Below are 13712 nucleotides of genomic sequence, written 5' to 3'. Positions count from 1 at the left end.
GAAATTCAAATTCGGAATTAAAGATAGCGAGGATTTCTTTTTATTTTTATTTTCGATGGAAATTGACGTTATCGATCGAGCAGCGGGAAACCAGGCTAGTTGCATTTCCCCAGGGGTCTTTGCGTATAATTAACAAAACTCATTATAAGCAGCTAATGCTTTTGTATGTACATACATATCCTAGTTGATTTGTCGCGGCGATATTCGTTTGTTTCGTTAGCCATTATCGGAAATTTTAAAAATAAGTCATATGCAAACGTATCATAATGAATAAAATGATCTCGTGATCTCTATTTCGCGAAAATTTACAATCCTAACCTAGAAATCGAGATTTAAAATTTTTTAAAATTTCTAACCTTCTCGTTTCACTTTTGCAATTCGAATTAAAAAAAAGAAAAAAAAATATTAAAATCTCTATAAATAAAAATTAAAAAAAATTTCTACTACATTTTTTTCTACGAAATAAAAGAACGTATTCACGCGGAAATATTTTTTTCAACAATTTCAACATCTATCTCAATCCAACGGTTTTAATAACAATCTTTCGAAATTAAAATTAAAATTACTTTCCAATTCTTTCCAAATTTTCTCCGATTCCAACTTTTCCTAAAAATAAAAAAAAAAAACAACCGTATCTTCAGTCGTCTTTAAGCGAAAAAAAATATTTAAAAGCGAAAGAATATATACATACCTTCCTCCTTTATACAACTATCTTCTATATAACTATAAATAAAAACTTGGCTCCTTGTTCACGAGCAACAATTTACCGTTTAACGAGTCCTCCTTTCACGGGGAAGGCGAACGTTATTTAACGATTGCCGGTGCACACCGACCGTGTCCTCCTGTCCCCCTTTTCAACCCCTTTATGCCACCCCTTTCTCGGACCCTTTTCATATCGGTGGCATCGACGAACGAGGAGGAAGTTAGAGGCATGGAAAAGGAATATTTCTGTTTAATGGTCCGCGATAAAACCACGATCGCTTCGTCAAAAAGCACTTTACGCTCGGCCAGGTGTTCGCCAACTTTACGATTTTTATATAAAAACTCTAAGCTGGACACGGAGGATGCACGGTTTATATTTATTTATGGAACGATGTAGCGGCGCGAATTCGTCGTTTTCGACTTTACACTCGGATCCACTTCCCCGGGAAATCGTGTCGTTCAGTTTATCTCCCCTTTTTTCCACGGAGTTTATGGACCGAAACTGCTATATATTTTTTTTTTTTGTTCTTTTTTTTATTTTTTTCTTTCATTCTTTTTTTCTTTCTTTCTTTCTCCATTTTACTTTTGAAGGATGAAGAGGATCAGGTGGAGAGCAATAATTGCGATGGAGTGAATCTTCTTCTAAGATCGATGATTTGATTCTTTACAAATACGAAGTTCGAAAAGCTTTTTGTAAGAAACGAAATTTGTTACGCACAATGTTTCGATATTCTTTAGAGTCGAATGCAAGATATCTTATTTTTATTTTTTCCACATTACGGACAATGACAAATTATCTTTTATCGCAACTATGCATTGTTTTTTTCGAAACTTTCTTCTCGATCGATCGAAAAATTGTACTTATTAGGCGATAGATTTTGAGTTTGGACCGTTGAACTCTTAAATTGGACCGAGTTTTAATAGAATTTTAAAATATTTTCAAATGTCAAAAAAATTCCTTCAATCCTCTTCTTTCGTATTTTTCAATAATTAAAATTCGCGATTTAAAATTTAAAAATCGAAAAATTTCGTGAAAATCGTACGGAAATTTCGAAAATCATCCTATTTAATATTATTGGAACGAGCAACGCGTTATAAATGTTTCGCCACTTTTTTCGCCGTTTTCTTTCTACCGATTCCCCCGTTAAGAGGATTACGATTAGAGCATTTGCAGGTGTTGCGATGCTTTTTCATCTCCTGCGTACCTTTTTTTTCCTCCTTTTTTTTTTTTTTTATTATTTCGTCACGATACGTTGGGAAATGGCACCACCAAATTTCCCCTCCCCGAGTTTTGATCTCTCGTATACACGAGAGCGAATCGAGGGTGAAAATTCGCGAAAGGGCGATTACACGCGTTACCCTTTCGATGATCTCGGTTGTAGTTGTTTTTCACGGAATTTACAGCGCTATTCGTGTTTAAGGGATCAACGAGCGAGAAGTGGAATGTAAAAAAAGAGTGTCTTTTTTTTTTTTTTTTTTTTTATCTTCGATTCGAAGAGGGAAAACGATAAAGTAATTTTTGACGGCTCGATGGAACGAAAGATTGCGCAGATCAGAACGATTGTTCGAATATTTATATTCGAAAATTATATTAATAAAATTATATTAATTATATTATTCGAAAATGTTAGAGATAAGTTTCAATTTTGCATTTTAGAATTTAATTCTGATATATCTCTTGAAGAATAGAATTTCTAAATTCACTTGGAATCGAATCTTTTTAAATTTATTTCGAGGAGAATATTTCGAAGAAAATTCGAAGAAACTTCGTTTCAAAATCGACGGAATATTTTAAAGAGGGCAACAACGCAATGAAGTTAATTCATCGATAAAATTACACTTATTTGCATAACTATTTGTATCCGCATGATCTGCAGGCATAAGTTTACAAATATGTTTATCGTGAATATTCATTAGGATTAATTATAACTCGTGAGAAAATATTGTAACGAATCCATAATCTTCGAAATGGCATTTTGCTCAAGATGACTTTGCGCATCAACCAAGCTCTCGAATAATAAATTTTGGGACGAAGATGTTAATTTTTTTTTTTATAACCGGTGGAAATACTCGGAGAGCCACCCTCCCTTCAGAATCATCGATAATCGAGCTCTGCTCGTTAACCCGAATTTTTCTAAAATTTCCACCGGAATTCCGCACGAAATGAACATTTCACACAACTTTACAAAATTAAAATTATTATATTTTCCAAATAATAAAGAGGGTCGCGTCGTTTAATCGCGCGGTTTTATTTGAACGATTTCTATGAAAAATAAATAAAGTTGCTCTTAATTAAGTTGCTTTTTATGAAAAGTCGAGATGGCACGTCGAATAATCGATAATCATATCATCAGTTTTTATATACAAATAATTCTCTCTGGGATTTTTTTAAATATAATAAAACATACGATTGCAAATATATAAAATCATGAATACGAATGTGAATCATTAATTCTAAACTCGTGAATGAAATTGTGATCTTTTGTCACGTTTCTTAGTGATAAGAACGAAGATTTACATGTATTATTAAAAACAAAACTTCCTCCATAACAATATCCACTATAATTATTATCAGACCTATTTAACGAAGAACATTCAATTTATGGTAGGGAGACACTTTTTCATCCCTCGTCAAGAAAGGAATTCAACGCGAGAAAATAAACTTTGCGAAGGAGGACGTTTATTTCTTGTAACAAATGATCTTAAAAATATCCTTGCCCCAGGGTTGGAGGAAAAAGTGCCACAGACGAATGCTCGATTCAGATTCTCGCGATTCAGATTCATTTAGATATTCAGCTGGGGATGAAACGAAAGGGGGAGGGTGAATGGGCTAACCATAGCCGTGTTTTATTTCTACCGTCTCGTTGATGGAATTCCGATAATCGTTCAATTTTCTCGCGTTTTGTGCTGCGAACAGGGCGAAAAGGTAAAATGTACGTAAGAAAAGTGGGAAATTAAACGTGAAGAATAAACGTAGATTGCCACCAATCGTGTCTCCTTTCGTTTCGTAAAGGCGGGGAAAATATAAAGATTGAACGTTGTTGCGAGTTTGAGTTGGATTCCTTCAATCACAGAGGAAAAAAAAATAAAAATAATGAATATACGAGTGTAAATAATTCTTTCGATTATAATTTTATCGTTGATGATGAGGTAGAGAAAAAAGGAAAGTAAAAATAATGACGATGATAGAAGATTGAACGTTGTTGCAAGTTTGAGTTGGATTCCTTCAATCACAGAGGAAAAAAAAAATAAAAATAATGAATATAAGAGTGTAAATAATTCTTTCGATTATAATTTTATCGTTGATGATGAGGTAGAGAAAAAAGGAAAGTAAAAATAATAACGATGATAGAAGATTGAACGTTGTTGCAAGTTTGAGTTGGATTCCTTCAATCATAGAGGGAAAAAAAAGTAAAAATAATGAATATAAGAAAATATATAATGTAAATAATTCTTTCGATCATAATTTTATCATTGATGATGAGGTAGAGAAAAAAGGAAAGTAAAAATAATGACGATGATAGAAGATTGAACGTTGTTGCGAGTTTGAGTTGGATTCCTTCAATTATAGAGAAAAAAAAAAAAAAAGTAAAAATAATGACGATGATAGAAGATTGAATATTGTTGTAAGTTTGAATTGGATTCCTTCAATCACAGAGGAAAAAAAATAAAAATAATGAATATAAGAGTGTAAATAATTCTTTCGATTATAATTTTATCGTTGATGATGAGGTAGAGAAAAAAGGAAAATAAAAATAATAACGATGATATAAGATTAAATATTATTGCACGTTTGAATTGGATTCCTTCAATCACAGAGGAAAAAGAATAAAAATAATGAATATAAGAGTGTAAATAATTCTTTCGATTATAATTTTATCGTTGATGATGAGGTAGAGAAAAAAGGAAAGTAAAAATAATGACGATGATAGAAGATTGAACGTTGTTGCGAGTTTGAGTTGGATTCCTTCAATCATAGTTTCATCGTTTAATGATGATGTGGAGGAAAAAAGAAAAGCAAAAATAATAACGATGATTGAATGTTTGCAAGTTTGAATTGGATTCCTTCGATCATAGTTTTATTATCGATGATGACGTAGAGAAAAAAAGAAAAGTGATATAATAACGAGAATGGTAGAAGATCGAATATTTTCGCGAATATAAGAGTGTAAATAATTCTTTCGATCGTAATTTTATCGTTGATGATGAGGTAGAGAAAAAAGGAAAGCAAAAATAATAACGATAGTAAAACATTGAATACTGTGTAAAAATATAAGTAAATCTTTTGATCATAATTTTATTATTAATGATGACGTAGAGAAAAAAAGAAAAGCAAAAATAATGATACAAGATCGAACGTTTGTTGCGAGTGTAAATAATTTTTTCGATCATAGTTTAATCGTGGATGATGACGTAGAGAAAAAAAGGAAAGCGATAATAATAAAAATAAAAAGAGAATAAGAAGCGAAATGACGACGAGGATTGGTTTGACGTGGAAATTTAATTCCACAATTCGAATTTTCAGCGGGGAAAAGATTGCTTTTTATCGTCTGGCGGTCAAAGTGGAGGGGAGAAGGATGGAATTAATTAAAAAATAACGAGATTTTCGATCGCTGCGGATCGAACGGATCACTACTCTTGCCTTTTTCGAAACGTGATTCCGCGCGAACGAAGCCAAAAATCCGAGTCCCCGAGAATGAATCGCGATTCGAGTTTAATCGCGCGTTTCCATCTACATCGATTACAACAACCCACGATCCGTAACGTCGATACGCAGCCGTTACGCGCGCGTTTAAACGGAGGAGGAAGCGGTGGAAATATTTGTTGCGACGGGAAGTGGACGGTGGCGCGCATGCTCGTTTCGAATTCACGGCGTTCATCACGCTGCCATTAATTTTATAATATCGACCGCGCGTCGCTAATTTCATCGTTAATCGTATCGCGTTATTGTTTCGTCTCGATCGGCCGATTTTATATAATCCCATTCCCCGTGCAAATAACAGGGACAAAAGAAAGGAAAAATATTTTTAAATGTATGAAATATATTATATGTTAAAAAAGGAAGCGAGAATTCGTCCGGATTTCGAATTATCGATCAAAATGGAGGAAACTAAAATCGTGCGTATTCGAATATAGGGGAGAAGACTCTTAATGTTACAAATATTCGAAATTTAAATTCTTCGAAAGAATCCCGTTTATCGTTATTTCATTTTTTTATCGTGGAAACTCATAGGTTTGGAAAACCGGACGAAAACTCCACGAGGAGTTTCCCATAGCTGCGGTAAAATTCCTGAAACTCGTAGCGAGACGGACACGTAACCCAGCGCGCGAACTTGTCCCAACCCTTACGTAATTAAACACCTGTTCTCGCGGCTTGAACCGGTCAGTCACGTGTTACCAACTACCTGACTTCCTTGCCACAGTTTCTCGGATAGGGGACACCTGTTTCAACGATGGCCTCTCGAATGCGACAGCTGCTCTCGAGTCGTTCGCATACCGTTCCGCTCTCTAACGAATTTCCACCCGTATCTCTCTCTCTCTCTCTCTCGAGATTTATTAAAAAATGAATGCGAGACGGGTCGAATCGATCGAAATAACACCTAAATAAGATTTACATTAGGAATACGAAGAGAGTTTTATCCATAGAAATGGAGATATCTTTAGTATGGAATTTAAAATGCGTTCGTTCATTCGAATGAAAAATCGGAAAAAGATGATTTTTTTTTTATAGATATTAAATTGGCAGTTTGAGAGTCAACGTGCCTTTCTTATTCGTAACTATAGGAGAGATCCCTTCTAAAGAACTTTTAGTTCGAGTTTTATCGTAATACTTTTAAAAACAACACTGTTATAAAGAAAAGATTAAATTAACTTTTTTTCTTTGGAAACATTAAATTATTCGAATATTTAAAACATATGTACTTACAAGTTGTTGAAAAAATAGCTTCGAAAGCGATAGCACGTTTAAAAGAAAGAGCAAGATTGTAAATTTTTCCACTCTCGAAAACGAAAAAAATCGATTAAAAATGCTAAAAGATCTCGAAGATTGACTCCTTTTTTCCCTAAAAACAAAAGACATTTTAAAATTCCACATTCTCCAAATGAAAAAAAAATCTCGAATATAAAAGAATATAAAAGAAAAAAAAAAAAATGAAAAATTGTCTGAAATCTCGAATAAAAAATCATCGACTAATTAAAAGAAGAAGAAAAATTTTAAACTCCTTTAATTCTATCAAATAAAAGAATTATAAATATTTATCAAATACTAAAATTCTCGAAATAATCTTTCAATCGATTCGTCGTTCACGATCATATTTCATTACGTTTATTACGTTTCATGGATTATACCCGCAGCGAGTAGTTTCTTTGTTCACGGTAGCAGGATCAGTTAATTCCAAGAGTGGAAGTCGTGCAACCACTCGACGAAAAGAAATAGGACGTTTACACGAGTGTGGATATCTCGAAAGAGAAGAAATTCAACACAAATCCTTATGAAAATATTAATCTACTTTCAAAATTCTTACTTGAATTCTTCTATTAAATCATACTTAAACTTGTACACACAATAATTAAGAACCAACCAATCCACGAAAGATAAAAAAAAAGAAAGACTTTTAAGAAATCGTAAACGTAACGTACATTCGTATAAATTTCACTGAAAAAAAAAAAAAAAAAAAAAGAAAAGAACGATTCCTTCACTCTAAATTTCATTGGAAGCATCGACCATTCGGGAATCTTACACTCTTAAATCAAAGATGAAAAAAAGAAGAACTTTTAGGAAAGGGGGCCCGTAAGGATAGCGTGTATAAATATAGAGAAGAGGATGAACAGATGAAACGAAAACACGAAAATCCATCAGCGTCATTATTGCGGCCGTCTGTACAAACGCAAGGGTTGACTTTGAGCAGCGGCTGTGACAGTGGAGTGTATCCACCTCGAGAGCTTCTTTTAAGAGGCACGCCCGCTATTTAAGTCTGAGTCTCCTTTGATTACTGGCGCGTACCTCGTTATCTTTGAGGAGCCCTCTCTCCCCCTCCCCTCCTTGCACTCGTGGCAAAAGGGGTAAGGAAGGAAAGTTTTGACCGAGTGTACGAGAAATCGGTTTGTCCCCGGACGGGGAAAGTGGAGGAGCCGAGATGCGCCCTCTTTTCGCATTCTACCCCCGCGCGTCGAAGAGAGATGTTTTTGTGTCGAGGGAAGAAGATTCAGGAGAAACACAGAACTTGGTTTTGTGAATGGGGAGGATCGAAAGGAAACGAAAAAAGTTCGAAGAAAGTACCTTTGGGGTGGATTTGTTGTCTCCCTTGTTGTCTAACGATTTTTTGGGTTAGAGCGTTTTTTTGAAGATTTTCAAATAATTGGGATGCGTTTTGGGAACGTTAGAGTATCTTTGATTTTGTTTTTTTTCCTCTTTTGAGGATTTTAAGATAAGATACGTTCTACTTCTTAAAGGGAGGATCCATTCTGTAATTGAGATGTTAATGGATGGATCTTCGATAATTTGTGTGTACATTGTTATTACATTAGTTGAGAAAATGGTTCTTCAAAGGAAAGCTACGTTTCGATGAGTTTGATTATAATCGTATAATGGGACGTTGTATATATACGAACCGAGTCTCACCGAGTCTTTGATTTTACTCTATCTACTAATATCAGGTTTAACGTGACCCAAAATGCAGGGAGACGATGTTATTGGATATCGGAGATTCGGAACGATCACGTTTCCAATATACATGTTTGTTGCTCGGCAAATGTATAAAGAGGTTAATAAAAGCAACTCGAGTCAACCAGTTTACAAATATTACCCCCTATTTCAACCATTATGATCCTTTAAATAGAAAATCTCGTATTTCCGTATATACGAGAACCTTTGTCTCGATTCTTTAACGGAATTAAACTCTCAACTTTAATTTTACGCAAATTTTATCTCGCGAGATTAATATTTCTTATCACCCTTCCTCCAAATTCATATTAAAATTCAAGAAAGATCTCTCATCAATAAAGTTCATCCTGGAAAAAAAAACAAAAAAAAAAGAAACAAAATTCCTCGCATCAATCACAGATTTTTCAAAACTTTCTTCTCTTCGTTCGTACTTTTCAGCCGCATTAAGACATTCATCCTTGAAATTTCAGTTCGAAAGGGCGCAGCACAGACGTATAAGCCACACACGCTTATCTTTCTTTCATCAAAAGGAAACGATAACTCTCTCTTTCTCTCTCTCTCTCTCTTTTCTCAAACGAAATCGTCTCGCTGGGATCCCTTCAAATAAAAGAGAGAGAGAGAGAGAGAAGGAGATGTCGCGGTACGTCAGGATTTCCGGTCCGTCGTTAACGTTCGTGCACGAGATAAAGTCCACCGTGATATTCCGTGAAAACCTTCTCGTATTTTTCCCCCTCCCCCTCCCCGTCATTCTTTCTCCCTATTCTCAACCGTTGACGTCCTCTACCTTGTCCTCCCCCCTCCCTTTCATTTTTCTTCTCTTCCCTTTCTTAAATCGCGCTTTTTTTTTTATCACTTCAAGTTTCACCCTTTAAACTTCCTTGCCGGCGACGTTTCATATTTGTCTCAACGCTGCGTGTTTTTCTTTTTCTTTTTCCTTTTTTTTTTTTAGCTCGACACGACAATGGCGACGCTCGTCGTTGCCTCGACAAAAACAGAGGACAGAATTTGAAAGTGAATCATCCTCGAGCAAGTGTAAATACATCGGTGACAGAGATTTCGTTAAAAATTATCCAAAGCATGTACAATAACCCAATCTTAACTTTAAAACATAATCGATCCTCTTTCTTTATTATTTTCTTCCAATTATCATAAAAAAAAAACCGTTCGACCTAAACAACTTCTTTACTTCGAAACGAACCGAGCGTTAAAAAAACGAAGAAAAAGAAAAAAAGAAAAGAAAAGAAAAGAGAGAAAGAAAAATATTTGAAGTAAACACCCCATAGTCGCAAAGACGCGAGTTAGATAGAGCAGCAGTTCCTCATTAGCATGCTCGTCCCTCTCATTAACCGGGGCGGTCGCGCGCAACCTTTGCGTCGTAAATCAAATGAATAATTAGCCACGGAAGTTCGGGGTCCGCTTACCTGCATAAACAGAGACAAGTCGTCGCCCAACAGCATGTCCCTGCACACGTCCCTCGCCGTGGTATCAACAGTGAGATAGACGAGGCTGCTCTCGATCCCCGTGTGTATCCTCACCCAACCGCTTCCACCGTTCCCGACGTCCGCCCCGACGCCAGAGTCCCAAGAGGAATTGAACGTCTCTTGGAGCCTGGCCACCTTTGGGCCGCTCGTCGGTTCGCCGCTCGTCGAACACCCACCGCTGCTCTGCGCTCCGTCGTTCTCCAACTTGTCCCTCCTCTTCTTCTTCTTCTTCCCCGTCGAGGTCGCCGCCTTCTTCCTCTTCTCGTCCCTCGCCGATTCCTCCTCCTCCTCCTCCTCCTCCTCCTCCTCCTCCTTCTTCTTCTTCTTCTTCTCTCCTTCCTCCCCTTCCTCCAACACCCTCTCCGTGTCAGTGTCGTAGCGCAGATCTCGCGGGACCTCGTCGCGATCCTCGATCGCCAACCGATCGCTTCCCTTCTCCCCTTCTTCTCTCTCCTTCGTCCCGTCGTCCCCCCTCGTCGCCTCGATCCCCTCGAAATCCTCCACTCTCGCCTCGTTACACCGATCCCTTTCCGGATACAATCTCGAGCTCCCCAGACGAGTGTCGGTGTCGTCGATAACCGCGCGATCCCCTTCCCCCTTCCTCTCCACCGAGTGAAAACCGCTTCTCCTCTCCCCGTTTCGCGACCACCTCGACCCGCCGCAGCATTCGGCTTCCTTCTTATCCTCGTAGCCCTTAGCCCCGTAGAAACCTGGCCTCGCCGCCATGGTGAAGTTCTCGTTATCCCGAAACGTTCTCGACTTGGACGAGGAGGAGGAGGAGGTGGTGGTGGTGGTGGAAGAAGGAGAAGTTTTGGCGGATCGCTTCTTATCCGAGGACGCGTCCACGACTCGACGATCCTTGGAGAACCCAACCAAACGTTTCGAAACGTCCACCATCTTTCTCCCCCTCGAACAAGAATCCCGCTCGCAAGATCTTTGCGCCGGCTTCGCGCCTCTGCTCCCCCCCTTCCGCCTCGCTTCCGCGTACTCGTACGCGTCCTCCTCCTTCCTCGCCTCTCTCGACGCCGCCTCGCTCGACACCGACCCGCGACTTCTATCCCCCTGCTCCCTCTTCGATCTCCAAGTATCGCATTTACCCTCTTTCGTGGCGCGATTCTTCGACCTGGACCTCTGCTGGAACCGCTCGTAGTTGGCCAGGATCTTCTGATTCAGCTCGTGTATCAGCTCCAACCTCTTCGAGATCGAGTCGTTCGTTTTCTCCGTCTTCTTTCTGCCGCCCACCCACTTCCTCCCCCCTCCGCCCTCCCCCTTCTCCCCCTCCTTCTCGCCCTTCCAATTGCGCGACTTGGACGATCCGCAACCGGAGGACACCTGCTGTCTCCTCTTCCCGGACGACCCCGTGCTCCCTGGATCGCTGCCGGGGATCCCTATCTCGTACTTGGAGTCGCTCTTGATCACGCCCCCCTTCTCCACCAAATCGGCCTCGATCGGCCACGACGCGTCCTTGCCACGCCTCTTATCCTGCTCCCCCTGCTGCTGCTGGAATCCCGACACGTTCATCAGCTCCAGCCCCGTTCCGACGCGCCCTCTCCACGACCACGCATCCTTCTTCCGGTTCCCGCTCAACTCTATCCCCCTCCTCGCGTCAGGCCGAACCTCCAAACCAGGGCTCGACCCGCTGCTCAGGCTGATCCTCTCGTTCAACTCCCAATTCATCGCCGTCGTCTTGCCAGACCTCGTCGTTTCGCCCGCCCCCTCTGCTCCCGGGGGGCACAGGCCGAGCTTCCGCTTCGAATCATCTTCCCCCTCGGCCGAGACCCCTTCTTCTTCGTCTTCGCCGCGCCTCGCCGCGTTCCAACTCACCCGCTTCAAGCCCCTGGTCGAGGACAATCTTCGGGATCTCCTAATAAGCTTGCTCGACGCCCCACCGCAGGCGGATCCGCTCGCGATCACCATTTCGATCGCGGATCATTCGACCGATTCGAATTCTCTCAACTTTGAATTCTTGTGGGGTGGGGAGGGTGTCGATTTGAATTGTTTCCTGAGGGGATTTTAGACGCGTTCGGAGTGGTTTTAATCGGAGTCTTCTTCAAGTTGTTGGCTGAAAAAAATATAGAATGGATGAGATTTTAATTCTTGGTTGCTTTTCGAGATGGATTTTCGAGAGAAGCTATGTAAATTGTTATCGACAAAATCGGAGGTAATTTTTGCAGAAATTTTTCTGTATTTAAAATTTTCCATTAAACGAGCGTTTGCGGTCGTTATTAAAAGTTGGGGAAATTTTTGCAAAAGATTCGCGAATAATAATAGGTTTGGCGAAAGGAGAATAGGATTGTGCGAAAGAAACTTGAAATGTAAATTGAGAGACAGATGGTAACTCACGTATGAATAATACATAAGGCGACTTTTCGAGTTTGTGTAATGAATTAAACAAATTTTGTAATTGTCTGCTATTCGCGTTGGAATACACACAACAGTAATTTCTCATAAATTCACACTTCTGAAATTAATCAAACTCATTTCACGAGTAATTAAGTCGTAGACTTTTAACCAAAATTGATCAAATTTATTCCGTACGCGATACTCATCGTCATTTAACGTTATATTAATCCTTCAAAAACTTTCGAACCATAAATACTAATCATATAAATATTACTAATTGAAACGAATAATTAATACTAATTCACAAATAATTTTGCCTTACATTTCAACTTCTCGAGAATAACGAATTTCTACAAAGAAAGCATCGTTTCGAAAAATTAAAAACGACGAGTATAAAGCGTGAAATTTCGGACGAAAGAAAAAAATTTCAAAAATTTCAAAATTTCTCGTCCGTTCGCGCGAACGATTTTTTCGAACATGGAAACGATTCGAAATATTTTACGTTCTCTCCACACGAGGGAGGACTAGCGTTCTTGAAGGTGATATAAATTTTGCGGATACGGCGATAAACGGATCCCTGTCGGTGGACAGGGTCGATGGATAAATAGAAAGCAAGATACGTGATTCGAACGAGCAAACGTTTCCTCCCTTTTGTTCGCTTTCGACCACTTCTCTACGTTATATATATTTCGGCCATAGTCTGCGTGAAATTCGGCAAAGGTACGCTTTCGATATCGCGAAGAAAATGGCGGAAATCGATTTGAGGTAAATGATGGCGCCGCTTTTGAAACGTACGAAAGGAAGAAATATTAATTAATTCGCGAAACATTTGTCAATCAATGAATTCGAGATGAAATCATTGGAATGATTGTAACCATGCAAATAATTATGAAAATGTCTTTTACATATGTGCTTCCTATCGATTTTATTAAATTTTTCTAAAAAATAAAAACCAATTAATCTATCAAAGACGTGTACGCACGATATCGTTCCTTAGCAATCTTTCATCCATTGTCGAAGCATTGAATACAAAAAATTTTGAAATTTTTCCATTTCTTCGGAGGAAGATACGAATCTATCGTTTTTCCTTTATCAAATATCGAGATTACATTTCTAACGAGACTTAAAATTTAATTCGACTTTCGACAGATTAAACGCGAATAATACCTTCACAAAAATCCTTAGAATACAAGACTCCATTTCCTTCTCCTATTCCATCGATTTAACGAACAACGTTCATCGAAGAATCTTCTTATGGAAATCCTTTGATATCGTTAATTTGGCTTGGATTACGTACGATTTCGGCGTACAAGCAAGAACCGAGAACAGATAATTCTAGTTTGCGCGTGTTTGAACAGCGGCCACGATATTCGTTTCAAATATTATCGAACAAATATTTCCCATTCTAATGCCCGTACAATTTACCATCGATCCATTTATCGTTTTACATATATATAGTCGATTCAATATCTTCCATACCAATTTAATCTCGGATCGACGTGATAACTGTGTTATCCCTTTCA

At 38.6% G+C, this 13712-nt stretch overlaps 1 protein-coding gene across 1 annotated transcript in view; it reads right to left on the bottom strand.

The window, feature by feature from the left end:
- LOC122712376 overlaps positions 1-11763 on the bottom strand; it is a 98998-nt gene extending 87235 nt beyond the window's left edge. The window contains exon 1 of the mRNA XM_043931963.1: positions 9787-11763. Coding sequence (XP_043787898.1) covers positions 9787-11763 — 1977 coding nt within the window. The remainder of the gene's footprint in view (positions 1-9786) is intronic.
- Positions 11764-13712: the final 1949 nt, after the last annotated feature.

The sequence above is a fragment of the Apis laboriosa genome, unplaced genomic scaffold, assembly GCF_014066325.1.
Source record: "Apis laboriosa isolate Shangri-la unplaced genomic scaffold, ASM1406632v1 scaffold1_cov151, whole genome shotgun sequence".
NCBI lineage: Eukaryota > Metazoa > Arthropoda > Insecta > Hymenoptera > Apidae > Apis > Apis laboriosa.
The sequence above is the reverse complement of the archived record's forward strand: the minus strand, read 5'-3'. Positions and strand labels throughout refer to the sequence as shown.